We start from the raw sequence: 22,627 nt of genomic DNA on the forward strand, positions 1-22,627 counted from the left end.
GCGAGACGATTCGTAATGACTCTCGAGAACAATTTGTAAACATGGCTTAGCAGCGAGATGGGTCTGTAATTCTTCAGCAAGGTGTTGTCACCTTTTTTGAAGAACAGAACCACCACGCTCCTATGCCACGCCTCAGGCGTCGTGCCCTCGTGAATGACGGAATTGAACAATCGCTGAAGGACTTTAAGTATCGGTTTTCCACCCGCTTTCAGGAGTTCTGCTGTGATTCCGTCCTCACCTGGCGCCTTATTGTTCTTCAGGTGTTTGAGAGCCACACTAATCTCGTATAGGCTGACGTCCGGGATATCTTCGGTATAGTGTCGGGTCAACTTGGCTCTGGGGTCTTTAGCCAAATTGGCAACAGGCTGCTGAGTAGTCGTGTATAGCTGTCCATAGAACTTCTCGACCTCACTTAATAACTCGGGCTTGGAAGAAATTAGATTACCGTGTTCGGTCTTCAAACGCGTCAGCTGCCTCTGTCCAATAGACAGATCTCTGGCGAAAACTTTCGAGCCTCGATTATTTAATTTTATTTAATTTAATTTTATTGGGGTGTAAGGGGGAGGCTAGTACCAGTCAGTCTCCCCAACTGCCAACCTCACCTGCTCGTGGTGCACCCTGCAGATGGACCGACGAGGCTCTGGCGACCGACGAATGGCGGTATATCCATTCCCACAGGCTAGATTACGAAATGCCTCAGGCCGGTGTCGGGCAGCAGCGACACCGGCGCGAGTAATCTAGCACTGCGCTGACCAACCCGCATGCCCAGCGTGGTCAGTACTGGGCAAAACTTTGTATGGACGGCAAAAACAAAACACAGCCCCTAGTCCCCGGCAGCCCCGCTATTCCTGGCTCTGGCAGCGGTTATGGTAACGGCGGGGCAAGGGGTGTTAAGAATCTCCGGCAGAGATTCCGCTGCCAACCCCGACGACTAGACCTGGCAACATACAACGCACGCACTTTGAGGTCCGACGAAAAGGTCATCGAGCTGGAAGAAGTTATGAGCAAGTTGCACTGGGATATCATAGGATTGTCTGAAGTCCGAAGAGAGGGGGAGGGCTCGATAATCCTTGAATCCGGCAACATGCTCTACTACCGGGAGGGCGACCAACAGTCCCAGGGTGGTGTCGGATTTATCGTTCACAAGTCCCTCGTGAACAATGTTGTAAAAGTCGAGAGTGTGTCGAGCAGGGTAGCGTTCCTGGTCCTCCGAATTACCAAACGGTATTCGTTGAAGGTTATACAGGTTTACGCACCGACCTCGACACATCCCGACGAGGAGGTAGAGGTATTGTATGAGGATATTTCTAAAGCCATACATGCCTCAAACTCTTATTACAATGTTGTGATGGGGGATTTTAACGCAAAGCTGGGCGAACGTAGCGGTTCAGAGTTGAAAGTGGGACGATTTGGATATGGGCAACGGAACGATAGGGGCCAAATGTTGGCTGACTTCATGGAGAAGGAGGGCCTCTTTATGATGAACTCCTTCTTCAAGAAGCCACCACACAGGAAATGGACCTGGATGAGCCCCGATGGTTCCACGAAAAACGAGATCGACTTCATCTTGTCTACCAGACGGCAAATATTCAACGATGTTTCTGTGATCCATAGGGTGAAAACCGGTAGCGATCACCGAATGGTTAGAGGCACGTTGAATATCAACATTCAGCTGGAACGGTATCGACTGGTGAAGTCTACGCTCCGACCTACTCGTGCCCATATTCAAAACCCCGAGTCCTTTCAACTAGAACTGCAGAACCGCTTTGATTGCCTAGCAAATTGCGAAACTGTGGACGATCTGAACAACAGGTTCGTGGAAACTGTCCATTCCGTTGGGTCTAAGTTCTATAAGACCCACCGTGCGAAAAGAACCAAAAAGTTCTCGGACCAAACACTTAAACTCATGGAAGAGAGGCAAGAAATGAGATTACAGTCTTCAGCAGATGCGTCAAAATACCGACAAATCAGTAGACAGATCTCTAAGTCGCAAACCAGCGACTTGCGAAATTTCAATACCGAGCGTATTAAAAGATAAACAATGTCGAGGGAAATTTATTTTTCTCCTTAAAAGATACGATATTGGTTTTTGTTTCAATACGTATTGCTGCTCGATTCGGAAACTTTTAGCCGATTCTCTTTCTGTATAACCACAAATGATATTAAATACTTATATCTTTTTAGGGTTCTGTAGTCAGCAAGGAACCCATACAGTTTCGGCATGTTCGGTGTGTCTGTCCATTTGTGGCTTACTTTAAAACTATTAGCACTAGAAAGATGTGTATTAAGTATGTCGACAAAGTCGTGAAACAATATTATTGTATACTAGCTGACGCCGCGCGCTTTCACCCGCGTGGTTCCTGTTCCCGTAGGAATATGGAGATAATGTATAGCCTATAGCCTTCGTCGATAAATGGGCTATCTAACACTGAAAGAATTTTTCAAATCGGACAAGTAGTTCCTGAGATTAGCGCGTTCAATTAAACAAACAAACAAACAAACAAACAAACTCTTCAGCTTTATAATATTAGTATAGATTATTTTTTTGAGTACCTGCCCTACTTGTAAAGTGGGAATGATTTTTACTATTTTGTTTTGACAGCTGGTGTTAACCAGATATAGTTCGATTTGAAGGCTGAATTTTTTTTAACCATACTCTATCCATTTATTTAATACCTAGACGGGGCCTACTGGGCCTTAAAATAATCCTTCCACTAGAGTTGTTTTAATAACCTGTACACCACTAGCCACACAGAACAACGTATCTTAAAAGAACAATAGGTGTAAAATAAACTGAATACAATGCCCTGAGTACTGACCTATAGTTGCTGTGTACACTTAATGCTCGACCACGGCTTGCGTGGGTAGCACTGAAAATACATCGGAAAAATAATACGAAGAGCTAGATACTAATGTGGGTTGTGTTTATGCAGGTGACGCCACAAGTCTAGATATTTTTTCTCTACGTAAGTTAGTTAGTCATGGAATCCGAATCACAGAGGTCATATCCACTGGGCTATCTTGTCTCTCACTGTAATTAAAATAAGCAATTAAAACCAGGCAATCAAAACCGTAGAAGAGCACCAATTTTTCTTCAATGTAAAACTATAGAGTCTTAGTGTCGCCGCACACGAGCCTCACTCCGCCACAAGAAACAAGAAGGGACCACAAAAACAGCTGAAGCGCGCGACAGGCCTCTTGTGGCCGGTGGTCGACACTTGTGGTCGGTGGCGGTGTTTTTTGACCCACACATGCAGTATCATAATCGCGCGAGTGGCGTGTGTCGGCGTTTAATAGCCGGTGCGGGCCACAATAAGCGAGCAGCGACGATTGTAGCGTGTGGGCGGCCACCGGTGTTAACCGTGTGCGGCGAGTGTATAAAATGTATGAAAATTACAGGAAATTTGCCGGTAAAAAGAAAGAAAATATATTTATTATTATATTATGCTACACATCACAATTATTTAAGAGTAATATTCTGCGATATGTGGCATAACCTAAAAAAGGTCGCAGCTCAGCATACAGCGCTGATTTTTAGCTAGGACCCAGTTCCAAGTGCCACCACGAAAACAGGCAACATAAACCTATATATTCAAAGCTAAACCAAATTAAAACTTATATTACTTTATTTCCAATAATATATAAGTAATTTCACAAAAAACATTATTCATCATAAATCTAATATTATTCTTCTAAATAAACATGTCAATTCTAAATTAAAATTTTTATAAATGTTTATGTCAGAAAAATTCTTCGTCATTGTTAGTATTTGTTTAGTTCAATTTAGTCAAAGATAATTAGTTCTATAAGTTTGCGTCACTGCTTGCTGTCAATTAATTATTATTGGAACGCCCATTTTTGGCCATAGCCCTCCTCCATCCTTCTCCTTTTATCTCTGTCTCTCGCCAACCTTGTCCAGGTAGTCCCCGTTGCGTCGACGATGTCGTCGCAGCCGGCCTCTCGACCGGCGCTCGTCACGTGGGTACCAGTGCAATACCTTCTCTGTCCACCGCCCGTCCGTTGATCTGGCTATGCGTCCAGCTCAGCGCCATTTGAAGAGACATGCCAGTTTTGCTGCGTCGTCATTTTTGTCCTATTTCTTATTACTCTATTTTTTATTTTATGCTTTATTTTTAGGCCCAGCATGCTTCTTTCCATGACTCAAATTAAAACTTATAACTATTTTTGTTTTATTCTTTACAAGTTAGCCCTTGACTACAATCTCACCTGATGGTAAGTGATGATGCAGTCTAAGATGGAAGCGGGCTAACTTTTTAGGAGGAGGATAAAAATCCACATTCCTTTCGGTTTCTACACGACATCGTACCGGAACGCTAAATCGCTTGGCAGTACGTCTTTGGCGGTAGGGTGGTAACTAGCCACGGCCGAAGCCTCCCACCAGCAAGCACTAGTTAAAATATTATAAAAAAGAATGAAAAGCGGCCATTAGTGGCCGGTGGCCCGTGTGTGGGAGCCCTAAAGTCCGCAGTACAATAGGTAGGCACTCTACATCACAATGCCAGCAGCAATCACACGTATATTGCTCGTTCTCCATTATTTGTGCCACGGTTTGTGTCAGCCGTATTGTTGTTTCACTGTTTATTGCAATTTGAATAAAGCGCTATTCAAATTATTGTAGAATGGTCTAAGAGTCTGTAATAGTCAGACCTTCGTCGATACGTTAAAGGTAACAGACAGACATTCCACTGAAACGATTTATAGCTTGGCAAGTTCGTTGATGTGACTCCCATGATATGCGGGCGACGGGGGAAAGGACTGCACGGGTGTGAAGTCGTGCGCGCGGAGCAGAGCATAGGACTGCACGGGTATGAAGTCGTGCGCGCGGGGCTCGCTTCCCCACGAGAAAATTGATGATAAATGATACCTACTGACCTGAGTTGGGAATCGAACCCACGACCTCTCATGAGTCTCCAGGAGATATAATAACTGCGCCACAGAGGTCGTTAAAATCCTGCTAGTAAGTTTATGAAAAACTAAAAGTCCAAAGTCCATACATGTCTACGTACTTTTCTATGATATGAGTATATGCTGACAAAACTGGAGCTTCTATAAAATGAAGAAGATCTGACCATTCCGGCCTTAATCCATAATCGTAAGCATTTAAGATCGTGCGAGATTACTAGGTCTCGCACGAAATCCATTTAATATCAGAATTATTCCATTAGCCATCGTTTTATACCGGGCCATCTTTAATGTATCGAAGGGCCTGGAAACATTAGGATAATGGGGCCCATGTGATGTTGACAATGTATTAGTTTGTTTAAATATATAGATATAAATAACTAGCGGACGCTCGTGACTTCGTCTACCCTTAGGCTTCCTTAATCCGGCCCTCTCGCAAAATCCTTTTGACGGCCTCCGTGGCGTAGTGGTATGCGCGGTGGATTTACAAAACGGAGGACCTGGGTTCGATCCCCGGCTGGACAGATTGAGATTTTCTTAATTTGTTCAGGTCTGGCTGGTGGGAGGCTTCGGCCGTGGCTAATTACCACCCTACCGGCAAAGACGTACCGCCAAGCGATTTAGCGTTCCGGTACGTTGCCGTGTAGTAACCATAATATTAGCCCGCTTTCATCATAGATTGCATCATCACTTACCATTAGGTGAGATTGTAGTCAATGGCTAACTTGTATAGAATATAAAAAAAAATCCTTTCTCAGCGGACATTTACTAGTTGTAACCTACGTCCCTGCTAAATTTCATCTTTGTACGTCAAGCAAAAAGTCCAAAAGAGGAAGCTCGAATACCTGGGTCATATAAATATCACCTGCTCCAGCTTATTATCCAGGGACAGATAAAGGGGAAACGAAGGCCTGGTCGTAGACGTACATCTTGGCTCAAGAACTTACGCCAATGGTTTAATATGAATACCAGATCACTCTTTCGGGCAGCAGTGAACAAAGTTAAATTAGCCTTATGATTGTTGACCTCCGATAGGAGATGGCACTATAAGAAGAAGAAGACGTTAAGCGGTTTCAAGTTTTCTTGATGAATGACCTTTCGCATTTAAATATGACTTCGTCCGCGTGGATTTCAGCTTTTCACAAATCCCGCGGAACCATGGATGTTATCTATACTTATAATGAATCTGTAGAGAGGTCAATTCTGTACATGAAATATATTTTCAAAATAACTGTCAGGGGGTGATTAGTAATCGATACTGATGCCAAAAATGCAATCAATAAAATTTTTGTCTGTCTGTCTGTATGTTCTTTATAGAAACAAAAACTACTCGACGGATCTTAACGAAACTTGGTACAATTATTCTACATATTCCTGGGCAGGTTATAATATACTTTTCATTACGCTACAATCAATAAGAGCAGAGCAGTGAAGAGAAATGTTGAGAAAACGGGAGAAGTTACTCCATTTTTTAAGCTTCCGTCGCGTGTACATCCTTAATGGTTAAGGCTACATAGAAATCATGTATGACGGAAATGTTCTCCTTAAAATTATATAAAAAAACACAACAGCATATACATGTCTATCTTTTATGGTTAATTCACAATAACACGTGTAACTCCCGATAGCTTAGCATTTCGGAGCTCTCTAATTATATTTGTTTACTCTTATGTTTATTGGGGGTTTCTAGGGTAGGGGTAGAGTAGAGTAGGGGTAGTGTAGGGGTAGAGTAGTGGTAGGGTAGGGATAGGGTAGGGTAGGGGTAGGGTAGAGGTAGGCTAGGGGTAGTTGAAAGTTTACATCGACTTTCACGCGGACGAAGTCGCGGGCGTCCGCTAGTTATACATAAAAACCTTCCTCTTCAATCACTCTATCTATTATAAAACCGCATCTTATTCCGTTGCGTTGTTATAAAGATTTAAGCTACTAATATTTAAAATGCACTAAGCAGGTCGTCAAGTTTACATTTATGAAGTAAATATAAAATGTTATACTACACAAGAGCTCGACATCAAAGGATTTAAAAAACACGCTTTAACACCATTATTAGCATAATGTGATTTTAAGTGCCCGCTTTTATATCACGGCTTGAGATGAATCTCGCTAAAGAAAAACCTTATGAAGACATACCTACCTACTGCAAAATTCAGGCTTTGGCTTATACTTTTTCGTAATGTTTTATTGATAGAAGGGTTTCTTGCTATGTGGGAAAGAACTACTGCCATCTTTAAATCTTTTTTTTTTAAACAAGACTATTTGCCATATACCTACGTCATATTTGTCATATACTTACGTCAAAAGTCAACAAGAAACCTTAAAAGTTTCGTCTTGTCCGACGTCCGTCCGTCCGCGATTGAGCTCAGAGACTACTAGAACTAAAATCTGTGCTGGAATTATAAAGCTTTATCTATGTAATGAAATTAGCCGTTAAAAAGGTTAATTTATTCAGATCACTTAGAATACCTGTAGAGTACCTATCTGTTTTAAGTTATATAAATAAATAAAGTAAATTTTGACGGCCTCCGTGTAACTTGTTAAAAACAAAAAAAAACTAATAAATAAATTAGTCACTATAACTGTTTATTCATTCAGATCACTTAGAATACCTGTAGAATACGTAACTGTTTTATGTAAATCCCTTAGAATCATCGAAAGACATTAAATACGACTCTAACTTTGAAATGAACTTCGGAAAGTCGAATATTAATTGGTAAGTTTAATCATATTGTCCATAAATCAAAAGTTTGTTATGGCTGTCTTAAATGAATTGAAATTATACGAAATTTGTTGAACAGGCAAGGTCGTGGAACTTACCAGAGTTATAATTTGAGACACCGTTGCTTTGGAGTTAATCGAATATTGAATGATTGTTGATTTTATTATACCACTAGTAGACGCCCGTGACTTCCTCAACCTTTCAACGTAATAATTTGATAATATTTGTTTTTAACTCTTAGAGGGAACCATTCTGTCACACATGATTTGATGATTGTCAACGGAAGTTCCCAAAAGACTAGATTATTATCTATTAGATATATCTATCATATTATATTATAATGGTTTTTATTGCTCGTAGCGTGATGTGACGTGAATTCTGTACCTATGATAACCTAAAGCTACTGTTACACATGCTCATTTCAAGCACGGAAGCATGCTACTATTGAGCAGTTGCTACTTATTAGCATGTGTATAGCAACAGATAATAATGAGCATGCTTATTTAGAGCTTGCTCAAGAATCAACAGTCGTGCGATTTATGAGCATGCTACTTGCTGCCCGGGTCGAAGGGGTGCTTTTAGCGCCTCTGAACAGGTTTGCTTTTTGAGTAAGCTAGTTGATCAGCATTGCTATTCTGTATTCTCTTTACCTTCATCTCTCCCTGTCTAACACGATACTATAGACAGACAGACAGAGAGAGATAGATACAAATTAGCATGTGTAATTGGAATATTTGTTTTGAGCATGCTTATTCAGGAGCATACTTAAAAATAGCATGCTTATTGCTAGAGAATGTAAACTGATGATAAGCATGCTCGTATGGAGCATACTCAATAGCACGTTTTTAGCATGCTATTTTAGAGCATGTGTAACAGTACGTTATCACTAAAAGTAAGACTATCTAACACTAAAAGAATTTTGCAATTCTAACAAGTAATTCAACCCGTTCAGCCGATTATATGTAAGATTCTGTTAAGAATGTGTGTGACATTAATAGACGGGGATCGAACCCATCTCCTATCTGTGTTGAGTAATCGTAGAGTTATTGTTCTATGTGCCAAATATTTTTTCCAATCGCCATGTATTTCTACTGCCAAGTAGCAATGTTGTCTTCCATTGGTTTTGTTGGTGTTGGAACTACTGGATCATGATTATGGCTTTAAACCTATTCGAAATATATGTAGGATTATAATAATAAAAGAGTGTTTGAAATCGATTTAGTATTTTCTAGATTTGCAAATCTAGTAGGTATATACCTACTAGACTAGGCAGGACTAGATTATACTACTTCATTTCAACTTTTGAAAAGAAAATATTTCATTTTAGAATTTAATGCACGCCATTGACGATCAATTATTCTCACGTTTCTGCAGCACCCACGACTATAACTGATCGTGTATTGGTCGCTGCGTGCATGACGGCTCGACTTATGAAACGTCTTCGCTGCCGTTTGCGCTGCAGAAACGTGAGAATAATTGATCGTCAATGGTTGACTTAAACTATCGTAAGTGTTATTCATATTAATTTATTATGAAACACGGCTAAAACTCACGTTATACAACGTCGGAGTATGCTCAACGAGTTTGGAACCCTTAGTCATGAGCTGGTTCTTGCAACGCGGCACGATCCAAACTGAGTTTGATCTGGGTTGGAAACTGTGTTTCATAATAAATTAATATGAAAATATTCAAGTTTTAATTTTATATGAATTTGGGTTAACATTGTATTGTGGTTGTCAAATAAAAGATGCACTTTTAAATAACTTTTTATATAGTCTGTATATTAAATTAGGCTCGAGGCGTCAGGCTTTATTACAATCATGACAATATCTAAGAATAAACATTTTAAATTCATTTTACTCATAAAACAATTGTATTGGTTTTATAGTCCATATTTTCTGATTCAAAATTTATAACAGTGTCCATTTTTATACGAAATATAGTAAATAAAAAACTATTTACGGTAAACATGTTTTTAAACTTTCAAGATACAACAAAACAGACAATTCGTTTTTTTGAAAATACTTTACAAACTGCCACACAAACCGAGGAATGACAAAAAAGCTAACATATCTTATTCAAGAACTCCCAAATATGACTACAGAGTCGGTGAATCGCGACAGTTTTACGAGGCAACTTTCTCACAATAAATTCTTCTATACAAACTATATCCATCACACAAAACTCTCTGGAAAATCATAATCTACACTCTTAGACTTTTGGAAGCCAACAACGCAATCTACTTTAATCTTTTGGTAAGAAACAAACTTTTTATTAGGGTCAACCTCCAAGCTTTTCGCCTTTGCGCTATTTATTAAAACACTGCGCCTCAGCGATCCGTGGTCGCGATTAGATTCTAGCTCAATATCTAATCTATTTTTAGTTATATTGGAATGTCCGATAAACTTCGCCGTGTCACTTCTACACTCTTTGTTTTTGTCCAAAACATCTGACACTTCGAGCATGCTGCCTTCGCTTCTCATTCTGTTTATTACTTTCGTTTTCGGGTTCGCGCAGACCGGAGCTGATTGTTGTCGTATAAACCTTTTATTAGGAAACATTCTGTTCAGGAGGCGATTCTTCGTCGTTCCATCATCTTTGACGTCTTTATTGTCGTATTCTGTATCGCTTTTATCCAAACTGCTTCTATGTGTGAAGAGCTTCTTCAAGCTATTCGTCGTTCGCGATAAACTGCTACTGGTTGTCGAACCATTTGTAACCGTTCTATGCACTCGTCTATTCTGTGTTTCAGATGATCTATTATAACAGATGCACACTTTACAAAAACCAATACGAAATTTGGACGACATCAAATTATACAAAATAGGATTTATAGCCGAGTTTATATACAGCATAATTCTAGAAAAGTAGAGCAGGTTGTACCATTTTTCTGGACTTACGTTTTCAGATAATTCAGAAGGTGAAATTATAATCCAGAGAACTAACACTCTATACGGCATGAGGCATAGGAAAAAGCATAGAACTACAGTACCAAGCATCAAAATAACTTGCTTCCTCGCTCTAGCGTTATAAGGATCTACAGTCTTATTTAGGACTACTTTAGATGCAGCGGTTATCAGATTCTTAGCTATTACAGTGTATAATACAATGAGGATAACTAAAGGTAGGAGGTAAAGGAAAATGATGATCATCACGAAGAATGTGGTTTGCCACAAGGTGACTGCTTGGGTGAGACACTGGTAGAAGGTGCCGTCTGATCTGCTGACTGTGTGCAGTTCCACTATCGCCAGGATAGGGCTGAAAAGAAGAGAAAGTAAATGATAATTCTCTATATATTATGTGAATATAAACATCGCAATTATCTAATCTAACAGTGATTATAGTCTAAGAGCCCGTGAACCCTAGACCTTCGTCATTTTATAAAAGCTGAAAATTTGTCAGGTCATGCTCACACCATGGGTAAGTATGGTAGCCAATTATGAAGTTTGGACCGTGGTGGTTGTAGCAGGTTTCAAGGATCCAGATCCTCAATCATCTAAGTATAAAGTGTAATTTTTTTATGTTTTCCTCTGCATAATATGAGAAATTATATCCCCATTCGCCTGAGAGCTTCATGGCAACCCTTCGCTAGAGATCCTTATATTTTTATCTTAAATGGTGTTCTTCGAAGGGATAACGCTAATTGACTGGCGACTGGGGTTGTAATTTCTCATATTATGCTGATGAAAATGCACAAACGCTTTATACTTAGAGATGGTTGAGGATCTTGATCCGTGAAACCTGTCATGATCCAAACTCCATTAAAGGCTACCATACTTACCTATAGTGTGAGCATGACCTGACAAACACTATCAGCTTTATAAAACGACGAAGGTCTGGCTGTCGCTGGCTCTCTGTCTATTAGGTTTTGGCAAATAATTTGAATTACATTTGGAATTAATTGTACTAATTTTATTATAACAAAATATCCACCCGAAAATTTTATCAATTATTTTTTCTAGATTGAATCAACAGGGTTGCAAAATCGCGTGTTCTAAGAATGCTTTTCACCATACTGTGCTGGAAAACATGCAATGTTATATTTTAAAATCATGTTTATGATAGTTAATAAACATTATTTTAGTAAATGTTCCTAATATAACTGTACTCGTAAATGCAAGTATTTAGTTTGGAAAAGATATGACGGTTTTACAAATATTTATATTAGTTAAATTATTTGCCAATACCTCTGTGCTTTGTAAGAATGCTTGTAAGTTTGTTGTGTATTTACAAGATATATTAGCAAAATTGGAAGTAAAAACAAATGGTAATAAAATAATAGAAAAAGAGCTTAAAATAAACTGCAAACTCTATATTATACCGAATTTTTTTTTTTAAATACTACAATATATCTATGCTACTAGTCTTTAGGAGAAGAATGAACTGGCGTCTTCTATTGAAACGCAAGTCTTTAGAAAGAACAGCCTACGCATTTTTTTTTTATATTTGCTATATCTTTTAAATATGATCAATATTCCCACTAATCGGAAAATACTGGGTTAGGAGTAGGTACGACAGTGCTCAAACAGGCGGGGATCGAACCACGTCCTCTCGGTGATGAGCCCAGCCCCTTTACCATTATTGGGGAATGATTCGACAAGCGCGTATCGGGACGAGGTCATTAGATCGTGACCACACGAGCAGAGATAGTACGAAATGTTTTATGAGTTAGGTGGGGAGTAGCGGGAGGCCGAATGCTGGCGAGCGACTAGTACACTCTTGTCGTGACGTTCGATCAGTCCACACCTTTTGTTGGATAATCCTTCATGGATTATTTTGGTATAGGCGGGGAGAATGACTTGAGTGAAGAAGGGGAGTGTTAACTAATTTAAAAGACGTCTTTAACCCTACATACAACGGTCACAAGTCCGGGACTTCACTGAAGGTCTCTGCCACTTGGAGGTTTATTGGTAACATTTTTTGTGGGAATTGTTAGACTTGATAGACTTTCATTAAATAATCGTATTATGATTTTTTAAATCCATCCTCCTCCTCTGTCCTTTGTAGCTCAGTTACACTCGCGTTCTCACTCGTTGTACATTGTCTCGTATGCCCTCAGACCAATTATAGAAGGACCTGTATCGCACTCATAGTCACGAACAAAATTGTCTGTCATTTTCTGAGGAAAACGAGCTTAGATTTGGTATACATCTTATACTAAACTAGAAGTTTTTGCCCGTTTTTTACACAATTCAATTAAACAAAAAGGTATTTTTACGGAGCTCTTTAATCAACGAACACGATTACAACTATTTAACATCGATTCTATAGAGACAGTTTTTATAATCGCATTTGAGCGTTGATCATATACTTTGACAGAAAAGTAAAGTCTAGTGAGGCAGGTCCTATACAATAATTGGTCTTAGCGTATGCCTAATACCAACCACTCTGAACGCGAGCGCCACGAGACGAGACAAGGACCGAGACGAACTACGAGCACACTGTTTACACTCTCGCCCCGAACTTCGCCTCGCGGCTCGTCTCGCCGCCTGCGTGAGTGTAAATAAAGACTATATATTGATAATAAGGCTTAATTACACGTTTTTTCGTGATCCTCCAGTTTATTTTGCTTAGTAGCTGAATAAGATTTATCATAGTTGCGTAAGTTAATATAAATATACATTTGAAATATTTTATGTGACAAAATTATATATAAGTGCTTTATATAAAGTAAATAGTGTGGCGAGTGTGTAATAAAAGTGAAAATAAAATTATAAATATATGAAAGTGAAGTGCAAAGAAGCTTAAAATAAATAAATGTGCTGAAAACATCGAAAGCGTTCCGTACATAACAGCTGTATATAAATTGAAATATGTACGAACCTTGCTTTACAAAGGGTTCTTTCTCTTTTTTTTAAGCCAAAGATGTCACTTTTACACACGTAATATTTAATGTAAAAGTGTTATATAAACACACATAAAACGTTTGCACTTTTAATATAAAACTTTAAAAAATCAAGTTAGCCATAAATCGGCCATTTTTTTATAATTTTTTACAACCTCTCTGGCGCAGTGCTGTGATTCCAGGCAGAGACAGAGAGGTCCCGGGTTCGATGTCTATCACGGGTAACTAAAGGATTTATTATTCTCTATATTGGCTCTGTATAGAGAATAATAAATCCTCGTCACGAGATAGCCCAGCGGGTATGACCTCTGCCTTCGACTTGGAGGGCGTAGGTTTGAATCCTGGGGGCATGCACCTCCAATTTTACAGTTATGTGCATTTTAAGAAATTAAAAACTTCACATATCTTAATCATCCATCCCAGCCGGGGATCGAACCCAGGACCTCAGTCTTGTAAATCTACCGCGCACGCCATAGCGCCACGGAGGCCGTCAAAAAGATTTGCTTGATCGAATTAAGCGTTCGCAATCGAGAATTCTCAAGATATTCGTAGCAATATTTAGCTCTATGCTTGGCTCGGTTCGTTGTTCAGTTCGACAAATACATTTTTTTTTTTTTCTGTCTGAGTAGGAGCCGATAGCTCCCTGCGGAACCACTACGGCGTCACCGGGGGGGTTGGGCGAGCGCAGAAGCATCGCCTGATGTGACCCGAAGGCTGAAAGAAAGATAGAGGACGGAACGGCTCTCTAAGGGCGTCTCCTATGAGACTCGGACCTCGGACCTTAGAAGGCCATTCTGGAGGAGGTAACCGTGACCTGAAGTACAAAATACAAAATACAAATACAAAAACGGCGAATGTTCGATGTTCTGTTACAAGTGAATGCTTAACTCCTTTACCTTTAGACTGCATCATCAAAGATTAATTTGTCATAGAATTAAAACATTAAACAAGCATAAATCGGGCATTTTTTCATTATTTCTGTACCTATATCTTAATAACAAGGTGATGATAATACTGATAAGTCATACAATAATTTTAATACGAAGTATTTCTTTATAATAGTAACTTAAATACGAAGATAAATGAACTTTAAAAGTTTAAATGGCGCATGAAAATTGTTTCACAGTGAAACGTAAGATATAAATTTTAAAAGAAATTGAAAAATCCAGTTCAGTATTTTCCCGATTGTCCTGATTTATAAAGTCACTAGCTGACGCCGCGCGGTTTCACCCGCGTGGTTCCCGTTCCCGCAAGAATATGGGGATAATATATAGTCTATAGCCTTCCTCGATAAATGGGCTAACTAACAGTGAAAGAATTTTTCAAATCGGACCAGTAGTTCCTGAGATTAGCGCGTTCAATCAAACAAACAAACTCTTCAGCTTTATTATATTAGTATAGATGTGGTGGTAATGGTTCATTTGAGCTTTACACATAATTGCATTTATTTTTCAGTGACAGTTTAAAACGAAATAATTAGTTTCCATGTAAGTAGTAACTTATTTTAATTTGCTTATAAATTATAATGTAGTTAGATACGATTTATTATTGGTATGTACGATAGCACAGTGGATAGAGAGAGACCTCTGCCTCCTATTCCGGAGAGTGTGGGTTCGAATCCGGTCCGCATGCGCCTCAAACATTTAGATATGTGCATTTTATAAAATTAAAACTAATATCACGTGTTTTAAACGGTGAAGGAGAAACATCGTGAGGAAACCTGCATACCTGAGAATTTTCTTAATTCTCTAGGTGTGTGAAGTCTGCCAATCCTCATTGGGACTAAGGCCTAACCCCTCTCTCGTGTTGTGAGGAATGAGGAGACTCGTGCTCAACAGTGAGCCGAAAATGATCATGATGATGGCTCAGGTATGGTATGGTGGTAGGCTTTGGTCGTGGCTAGTTAGCACCCTACGGGTAAAGACGTACTGCCAAGCGATTTAGCATTCCCGTACGATGCCGGTTTAGCAAATCCAGCGATTACCTACTAAAACATCACAAACTTTAATTCTTTCTAATATTAAGGGCCGTTTTTTTTATTACCTGGTACCCCTTTAATATTAAAAAGAAACCTTCAGATATGAGTTTAAATGTTTTTCAGAAGTTTTGTTTTGGCATTTGACAGTAAGAAAGTGGCAAAACTGACCGACAAAAGGGATGATGACAGGTTTTTAAATTGTATATAAACTAAGAGTACGCTAATAGTAAAGCAATTTTGTATAATAAAAAAAATTCAACCGACTTCCAACTCAAAAAATAACTTTAACTAAAAAGCAAAAAATAACATCCTACCTATGTGCTACCTTCTGATCAGTTTGAAGGCGGTGCAAAGCCAGTGATGTTTTAATTAAACACGTTAAAACTACAAAATTTCTGTGGTTCTTTCAGAAACCAATTTTGTAAAAGTAACAAGGTATTTGCGGTCATTAATTTCGGAGCTACAGGGATTTAAAGGGTCTGATTTGCGGCGCTGCCGCGGATGCCTTAAAAAAGCCCCATACAAAATACAAACTAATGACGTCGTAGGTACATAATGATCGTTAGATTTGTATGGGAGTTCAAACAAAATTACTAATATCTTTGTCATTTGTGCGTTTATGTTTATAGTTCATGTATTAAAAATTGACACATTTAATGTAAGGAAGCTAAAACTTTATGAAATTTCATCTAATTACGATAATATATTTTTAATAGATTTTGAAATTTTATAATCTTATTTATTATGCAAATATTCAGACAATGTTTGCTTTTTATCTATAAATTAGTTAACTTTGCCCTTATTTACCCAAATTTAACATAAAAATCAATATATTCAAACCTAGTCATCATCCCCATTATCTCAAGTTGGTGAAACCAGTCATCATCATCACATCAGCCGATGGACGTCCGCCGGACACAGGCTTTTTGTAGGGACTTCCAAACATCACGATCCTGAGCTGTCTGCATACAAGAAATCCCTGCGACTGCCTTGATATCGTCAGTCGACCTGGTGGGGAGTCGACCAACACTGCGCTTTATAATGCACCTTGGAACCCATCGGGTTTTCGAACTTCGAAGAAACCGGTACAGTATCATGATCATCATCATCATAATATCAGCCGATGGACGTCCACTGCCGGACATAGGCCTTTTGTAGGGACTTCGAAACATCACGATACTGAGCCACCTACATCCAGCGGATACCTGCGACTCGCTTGATGTCGTCAGTCCACCTGGTGAGGGGTCGACTGCGTGTTGCCAGTGATGACATATGGTTCCGAGACTTGGTCGCTAACTATGGGCCTCATAAGAAAGTTCAGTCACAGAGCGGGCGATGGAACGAGCTATGTTAGGAGTATCTCTGCGTGATCGAATCAGAAATGAGGAGATCCGCAGAAGAACCAAAGTCACCGACATAGCTCAACGAGTTGCAAAGCTGAAGTGGCAATGGGCGGGGCACATAGTTCGAAGAGCCGATGGACGTTGGGGTCCCAAGGTGCTGGAATGGCGACCCCGCACTACATGGCAGTATATAAAAGTCCAATTTAAATTTAAAACACCTTATATTCCACCGATTGAAAATCCAATATAGCAGATCGCCAGGCGTCCTGCGAGTGGGACATTTTCGCTAACGCCTTGCGAGCTACGCCATCTATTACTAGCGAACGGAACAATATATAACGGAGCAATATATTAGATAGTAACAAGTGACTTTTTTCTACAGAGTAGATAAAATTAAAAGTTACTAGCGGACGCCCGCGACTTCGCACGCCTTTAGACCTCTTGTATCCAGCAAAATCCGTTCTTAGTGGATACCTACTAACTATAAACTACCTCCCTGCCAAATTTCAACTTTGTACATCAAGCGATTTTCGAGATTTCGTGATGAATGACCTTTCGCATTGTTATATTAAGATTTGTCTTCCGTATACTACTATATATACGGTGAAGGAAAACATCGTGAGGAAACCTGCATACCAGAGAATTATCTTAATTCTCTGCGTGTGTCAAGTCTGCCAATCCGCATTGGGCCAGCGTGGTGGACTATTGGCCTAACCCCTCTCATTCTGAGAGGAGACTCGAGCTCAGCAGTGAGCCGAATATGGGTTGATGACGACGATACTACTATAGCCATGCCACTATAGCCAGACGATATGACCTCTGCCTCCAATTCTGGAGGACGTAAGTTCGAATCCGGTCTGGGGCATGCACCTGCAACTTTTCAGATAGGTATGTGCATTATAAAAAAATAAATATCACGTGTCTCACACGGTGAAGGAAATCATCGTGAGGAAACCTGAGAATTTTCTTAATTCTCTACGTGTGTGAAGTCTGCCAATCCGCATTGGGCCAGCGTGGAGGTTTATTGGCCTAACCCCTCCCATTCTGAGAGGAGACTCGTGCTCAGCAGTGAGCCGAATATGGGTTGATACTGATGATGATGAAAATCTATTTCCATTCCAAATTTTAGTAACTTTAGTTTTAAATTTTCGACTATTATTACCACCATTACATTAAATTATGACATAATCCTGACCTTTCAAAAGTGCTTGTTAACTAAGCCTTAAATAAATGAATTTTGACTTTGACTTTTAGTCAAATTGCTTCAGTAGTAGCGGCGTTAAATATTAAGTAACAAACATCGAAACAAACATACATCCATACAATCTTTCGCGTTTATAATATTACTAGCTGACGCCGCGCGGTTTCAACCGCGTGGTTCCCGTTCCCGTACGAAAACGGGGATAATATATAGCCTTTAGCCTTCCTCGATAAATGGGCTAACTAACACTGAAAGAATTTTTCTAATCGGACCAGTAATTCCTGAGATTAGCGCGTTCAATCAAACAAACAAACTCTTCAGCTTTATAATATTAGTATAGATAGTAGTAGTATATAAGATCTACAAGAAGTCTACTCTGTACGAATAAAGTGTAAGTATTAGAGATTCTGCGGAACAGTAGTTTATTTGTGAGGCCGACATTCGATGTTTCGTTCCGCGTTTATTGCAGCTTTCAAACTACGATAAAGGTTTGCCCAATAGGGTCACCATGGCAAATAACTTTGATAACCAGTCCGGATAATTTAAAAAAAGTTAATATATATTTTTTAGTAAACGTAATAGTACAGATAAAAAACACAACACAGAACATAGAAAAACCTAAATCTGACTATAAATTCCGTGATAAAAGCAGAATATTAAATAATTTACTAATTAATGACGTTGTACCTACCCTCTTTTAGGTTTTTCCATTAAAACATTAACTATACTTATGATAAATCTGTGGAGAGGTCAATTTTTTAATTGAAATGTATTTTCAAAATAACTATCAGGGGGAGATTAGTGATCGATACTGATGCCAAAAATGCAATCAGTAAATTTTTCGTCTGTCTGTCTGTCTATTCTGTATAGAAGGCTACAATAGCAAGGCTAGTAATAGGCTTCGACTACTAGTAAACTAGAGAACCGATTTGAAAAATTCATTCACTGTTGGGAAGCCTAATTATTTTCGGGTGCTTGGTATATTTTATTCCCGTATTCCTACAGGAACGGGAACTGCGTGTGTGAATCCGTGTGGCATGTGCTAGTCATAAATAAAATTTTATAATTTATTTTTAATATATTGATTAATGTTTAATTTTTAAACAGTTCTTTTTAGAACTTTATTATTTTGTTTATTATATTTTACTTAATAATAATATAAATAAATAAAATACATTTTAATTTGACTTTAAATCGAGCAGTTGCACATAATTACGATATTACTTTTCACTTGGTTCACAAAAAATGTTTTTTCTAAAGCAAGTTGAATTTTTAACCGACTTCAAAAAGGAGGAGGTTCTCAATTCGGTCGGTATATTTTTTTTATGTATGTACACCGATTACTCAAAGACTCCTGGACCGATTTCAAAAATTATTTTTTTATTTCTTCAGATATATAAATTATGTTAGTAAATAAATAATTCAACAAATACTGTTTTTGAAATAAATAATTCCTTGAAATCTAAATTTTGTACCTAAGTAAGTAATCCGACAAACCCTAATTCATAAAGAACTGAATCACGAGCCTAAGCTAGTACTTGTTAATATGATTTATACAACAATTAGCCGACTAAAAGGCTTTTGCTCACAGTCTCGAGGTCGGGGTAGTCTGTTGCTTCTAATGGAAGAAGCTGCAAGTAACGTGTCATTTCAACTAAGGGCCGCCTCTTTACCGTCTGCCATTATTTAATCTCAGGACATGGTTGTATTTTTTTTTTTTTTTTATTCTTTACAAGTTAGCCCTTGACTACAATCTCACCTGATGGTAAGTGATGATGCAGTCTAAGATGGAAGCGGGCTAACTTGTTAGGAGGAGGATGAAAATCCACACCCCTTCCGGTTTCTACACGGCATCGTACCGGAACGCCAAATCGCTTGGCGGTACGTCTTTGCCGGTAGGGTGGTAACTAGCCACGGCCGAAGCCTCCCACCAGCCAGACCTGGACAAATTAAGAAAATCTCAATCTGCCCAGCCGGGGATCGAACCCAGGACCTCCGTCTTGTAAATCCACCGCGTATACCACTGCACCACGGAGGCCGTCAAAATGTATTCTATTAAACTAAGAAATTAGTGTTTCTAAAGTAGGCTTTGTTGTGAACTTTTATTATTTGTGTCTACCGGTGATTCGGAAGGCATATTCTGTTGAGAATAGCCGACAAATATATTAACGCTGACTTCTTTGCAATGAATATTTCAAAATTATTATTATATTTCTTTGCAATATTCATTTTTATTATTGTTAATATTAATTGTAAATACGAATACAATATAATATAATATTAGTTCTTATTTATATATTCAAAAAAATATTCTCTTTGATAATAATCTATACTAATACTAGCGGACCCGGTCAAGCTTCGCTTTGACTTATGACACTTCTTCCCTATCCCTACCCTACACTACTCTACTCCTACTCCTACCCTACTCCTACCCTACCCCTACCCTACCCTACTTTAATTTACACAAAATAAATTTATGAACGCACGCGTAAATGTTAATCATTTGTCAGTATTTCTGAACGCACGTATAAATGTCAATCATTACATAAACAGTATTTGACAGGATGGACAACAAATATATGACAGGTACTAAACAATTTAACATTTATGGAAAATTATTCATATTTCATAATTATTTATTCGTCGAGTTTTCATTGTTTTTTAAGATGTATTCTGCTATTTTTGGCAGAGACAAATCCAACAAATCAGAAACCATGTAAATCGGTCCAGCAGATCTCGAATTATAAGTGTTGTAACAAACCCGACTTTCTTTTATATATATAGATTAGAAAGAGGAAATGTTTGACCTTCGAAAATTACCGGACCTTCTTTACCTATAGAAAGTTAAATTATCAGGGAACCGGCTAATATATCAATAACTTGCCAAAAACGAAACTTTATTATTTTTTCTTTCTAGGGGTTTTTAATGAGAGATGATCTGAACACATAGTCTTGATTTTATTCACAAAATTCATGGATAACCTATGTTAGCTTTAATAGATTTATAGTGACCCCAAAAAGGGTTCTCCAATAAGATTCCTGTATTAGACCCCAACGAAATATAGTAAGACATACGGTGCTTTACAAAGGTGCTTAGTTTTTATACCATTCGTTTTTCGAAACTGTTTCTTTATACAAAACAAACTGAAATAGGTTCAAAGAAAGACAAAGAAAGGTTGACAGTTTTTGAGCCCTTTTCTAGACTATGGGTCTATTTCTAGACCATTTCATGGACTACGGGTAAGTAAGGTAGCCAAATATGGACTTTAGACCGTGGTGTCTTTAGCAGCAATACTCAATGGGGATGATGATTAGGTTTAAATATATAGATTTTTATGATTCATTCGGGTAAATAAGGTCAATGTTAACTAATTTATACATAAAAAGCAAAAATTATCTGGATATTTGCAAAATAAATAAGATTATAAAATTTTAAAATCTATTAAAAATCTTTTATCGTAATTAGATGAAAATTTATACAATTTTAGCTTCCTTACATGAAATGTGATAGCCCAGTGGATATGACCTCTGCCTCTGGTTCTGGCAGGTGTGGGTTCGTATCTGGTCCAAGGCATGCACCTCCAACTTTTCAGTTATGTGTGTGTCAAACGGTGAAGGAAAACATCGTGAGGAAACCTGCATATCAGAGAATTTTCCAAATTCTCTACGTAAAAACAAAAGTAACAAAATCAGTTTGCATCCAACGAATCCCTGCAACTCGGTTGTCGTCAGTCCACCAGGTGGGGGGTCGATCAACACTGCGTTTTCAAATGCGGGGTCGGCATTCCAGCATCTTGGAAAACCCAACGTCCATCGGCTCTTCGAACTATGTGCCCCGCCCATTGCCACTTCAGCTTCACGACTCGTTGAGCTATGTCAGTGACTTTGGTTCTTCTGCGGATCTCCTCATTTCTGATTCGATCACGCAGAGATATTCCGAACATAGCACGGACATTATGACAGATACGAATCGCAAAAATAACCTTTACTATTGACACTGGTAAATTGCTGTTGATACTGTATAAGTCGGCACGAATTGGAAATATTTGAATAATGATTGGGGCTGTTTTTGTTGACTTTGGTGCTGCCCACAGTTTCGTGTCGGTGAAATTAAATGGGGAAACTTTGTACTTGGCTGTCTGTCAAAACAGCACCAATTTCAATAGTTATAGCCAAAGATAATAGTGAGGCCACGATGAATCATTGGTTAGTTTTCGCAAAATGATGTCTAGGACTTCAATGCTGGACTTTTGGAAACAAAAATGAAAAGTGAAAATTCTCAACCCGGAGTTAGGAAGTTGGTGGTGTTACACCCGTGTCGTTGGGCACGTCGAGCCGTCTAATGCACGCCATTGACGATCAATTATTCTCACGTTTTTGCAGCACACACGACTATAACTGATAGTGTATTAGTCACTGCGTGCATGACGGCTCGACATAGAAACGTCTTCGCTGCCGTTTGCGCTGTAGAAACGTGAAAATAATTAACTGTCAATGGCTGACTTAACTAACGTCTGATAGTGATCGTTCAAAAAAGTCAAAAAGAACCGTGATAGCCCTGTGGAAGTGAATTCTGCCTCGGGCACGTGCTCCAATCCGGTTCGAGGAATACACATCCTTT

General features: G+C 38.8%; 1 protein-coding gene across 2 annotated transcripts in view; it reads right to left on the reverse strand.

Moving 5' to 3' along the window:
• The window catches only part of LOC112052611 (thyrotropin-releasing hormone receptor), a 119,080-nt gene that overhangs the window by 9,376 nt on the left and 87,077 nt on the right, over positions 1 to 22,627 (reverse strand). Inside the window, exon 4 of one of the 2 annotated variants that reach the window (XM_052888937.1) lies at positions 9,393 to 10,897. The exons of the other annotated variant lie outside the window; for it this stretch is intronic. Within the exon in view, the coding sequence (XP_052744897.1) occupies positions 9,814 to 10,897 (1,084 nt within the window). The 3' untranslated portion in view covers positions 9,393 to 9,813. Of the gene's footprint in view, positions 1 to 9,392; positions 10,898 to 22,627 lie in introns of those variants that run through there. 2 annotated transcript variants of the gene reach the window in all.

Source organism: Bicyclus anynana, chromosome 24 (assembly GCF_947172395.1).
Source record: "Bicyclus anynana chromosome 24, ilBicAnyn1.1, whole genome shotgun sequence".
Taxonomy (NCBI): Eukaryota; Metazoa; Arthropoda; class Insecta; order Lepidoptera; family Nymphalidae; genus Bicyclus; species Bicyclus anynana.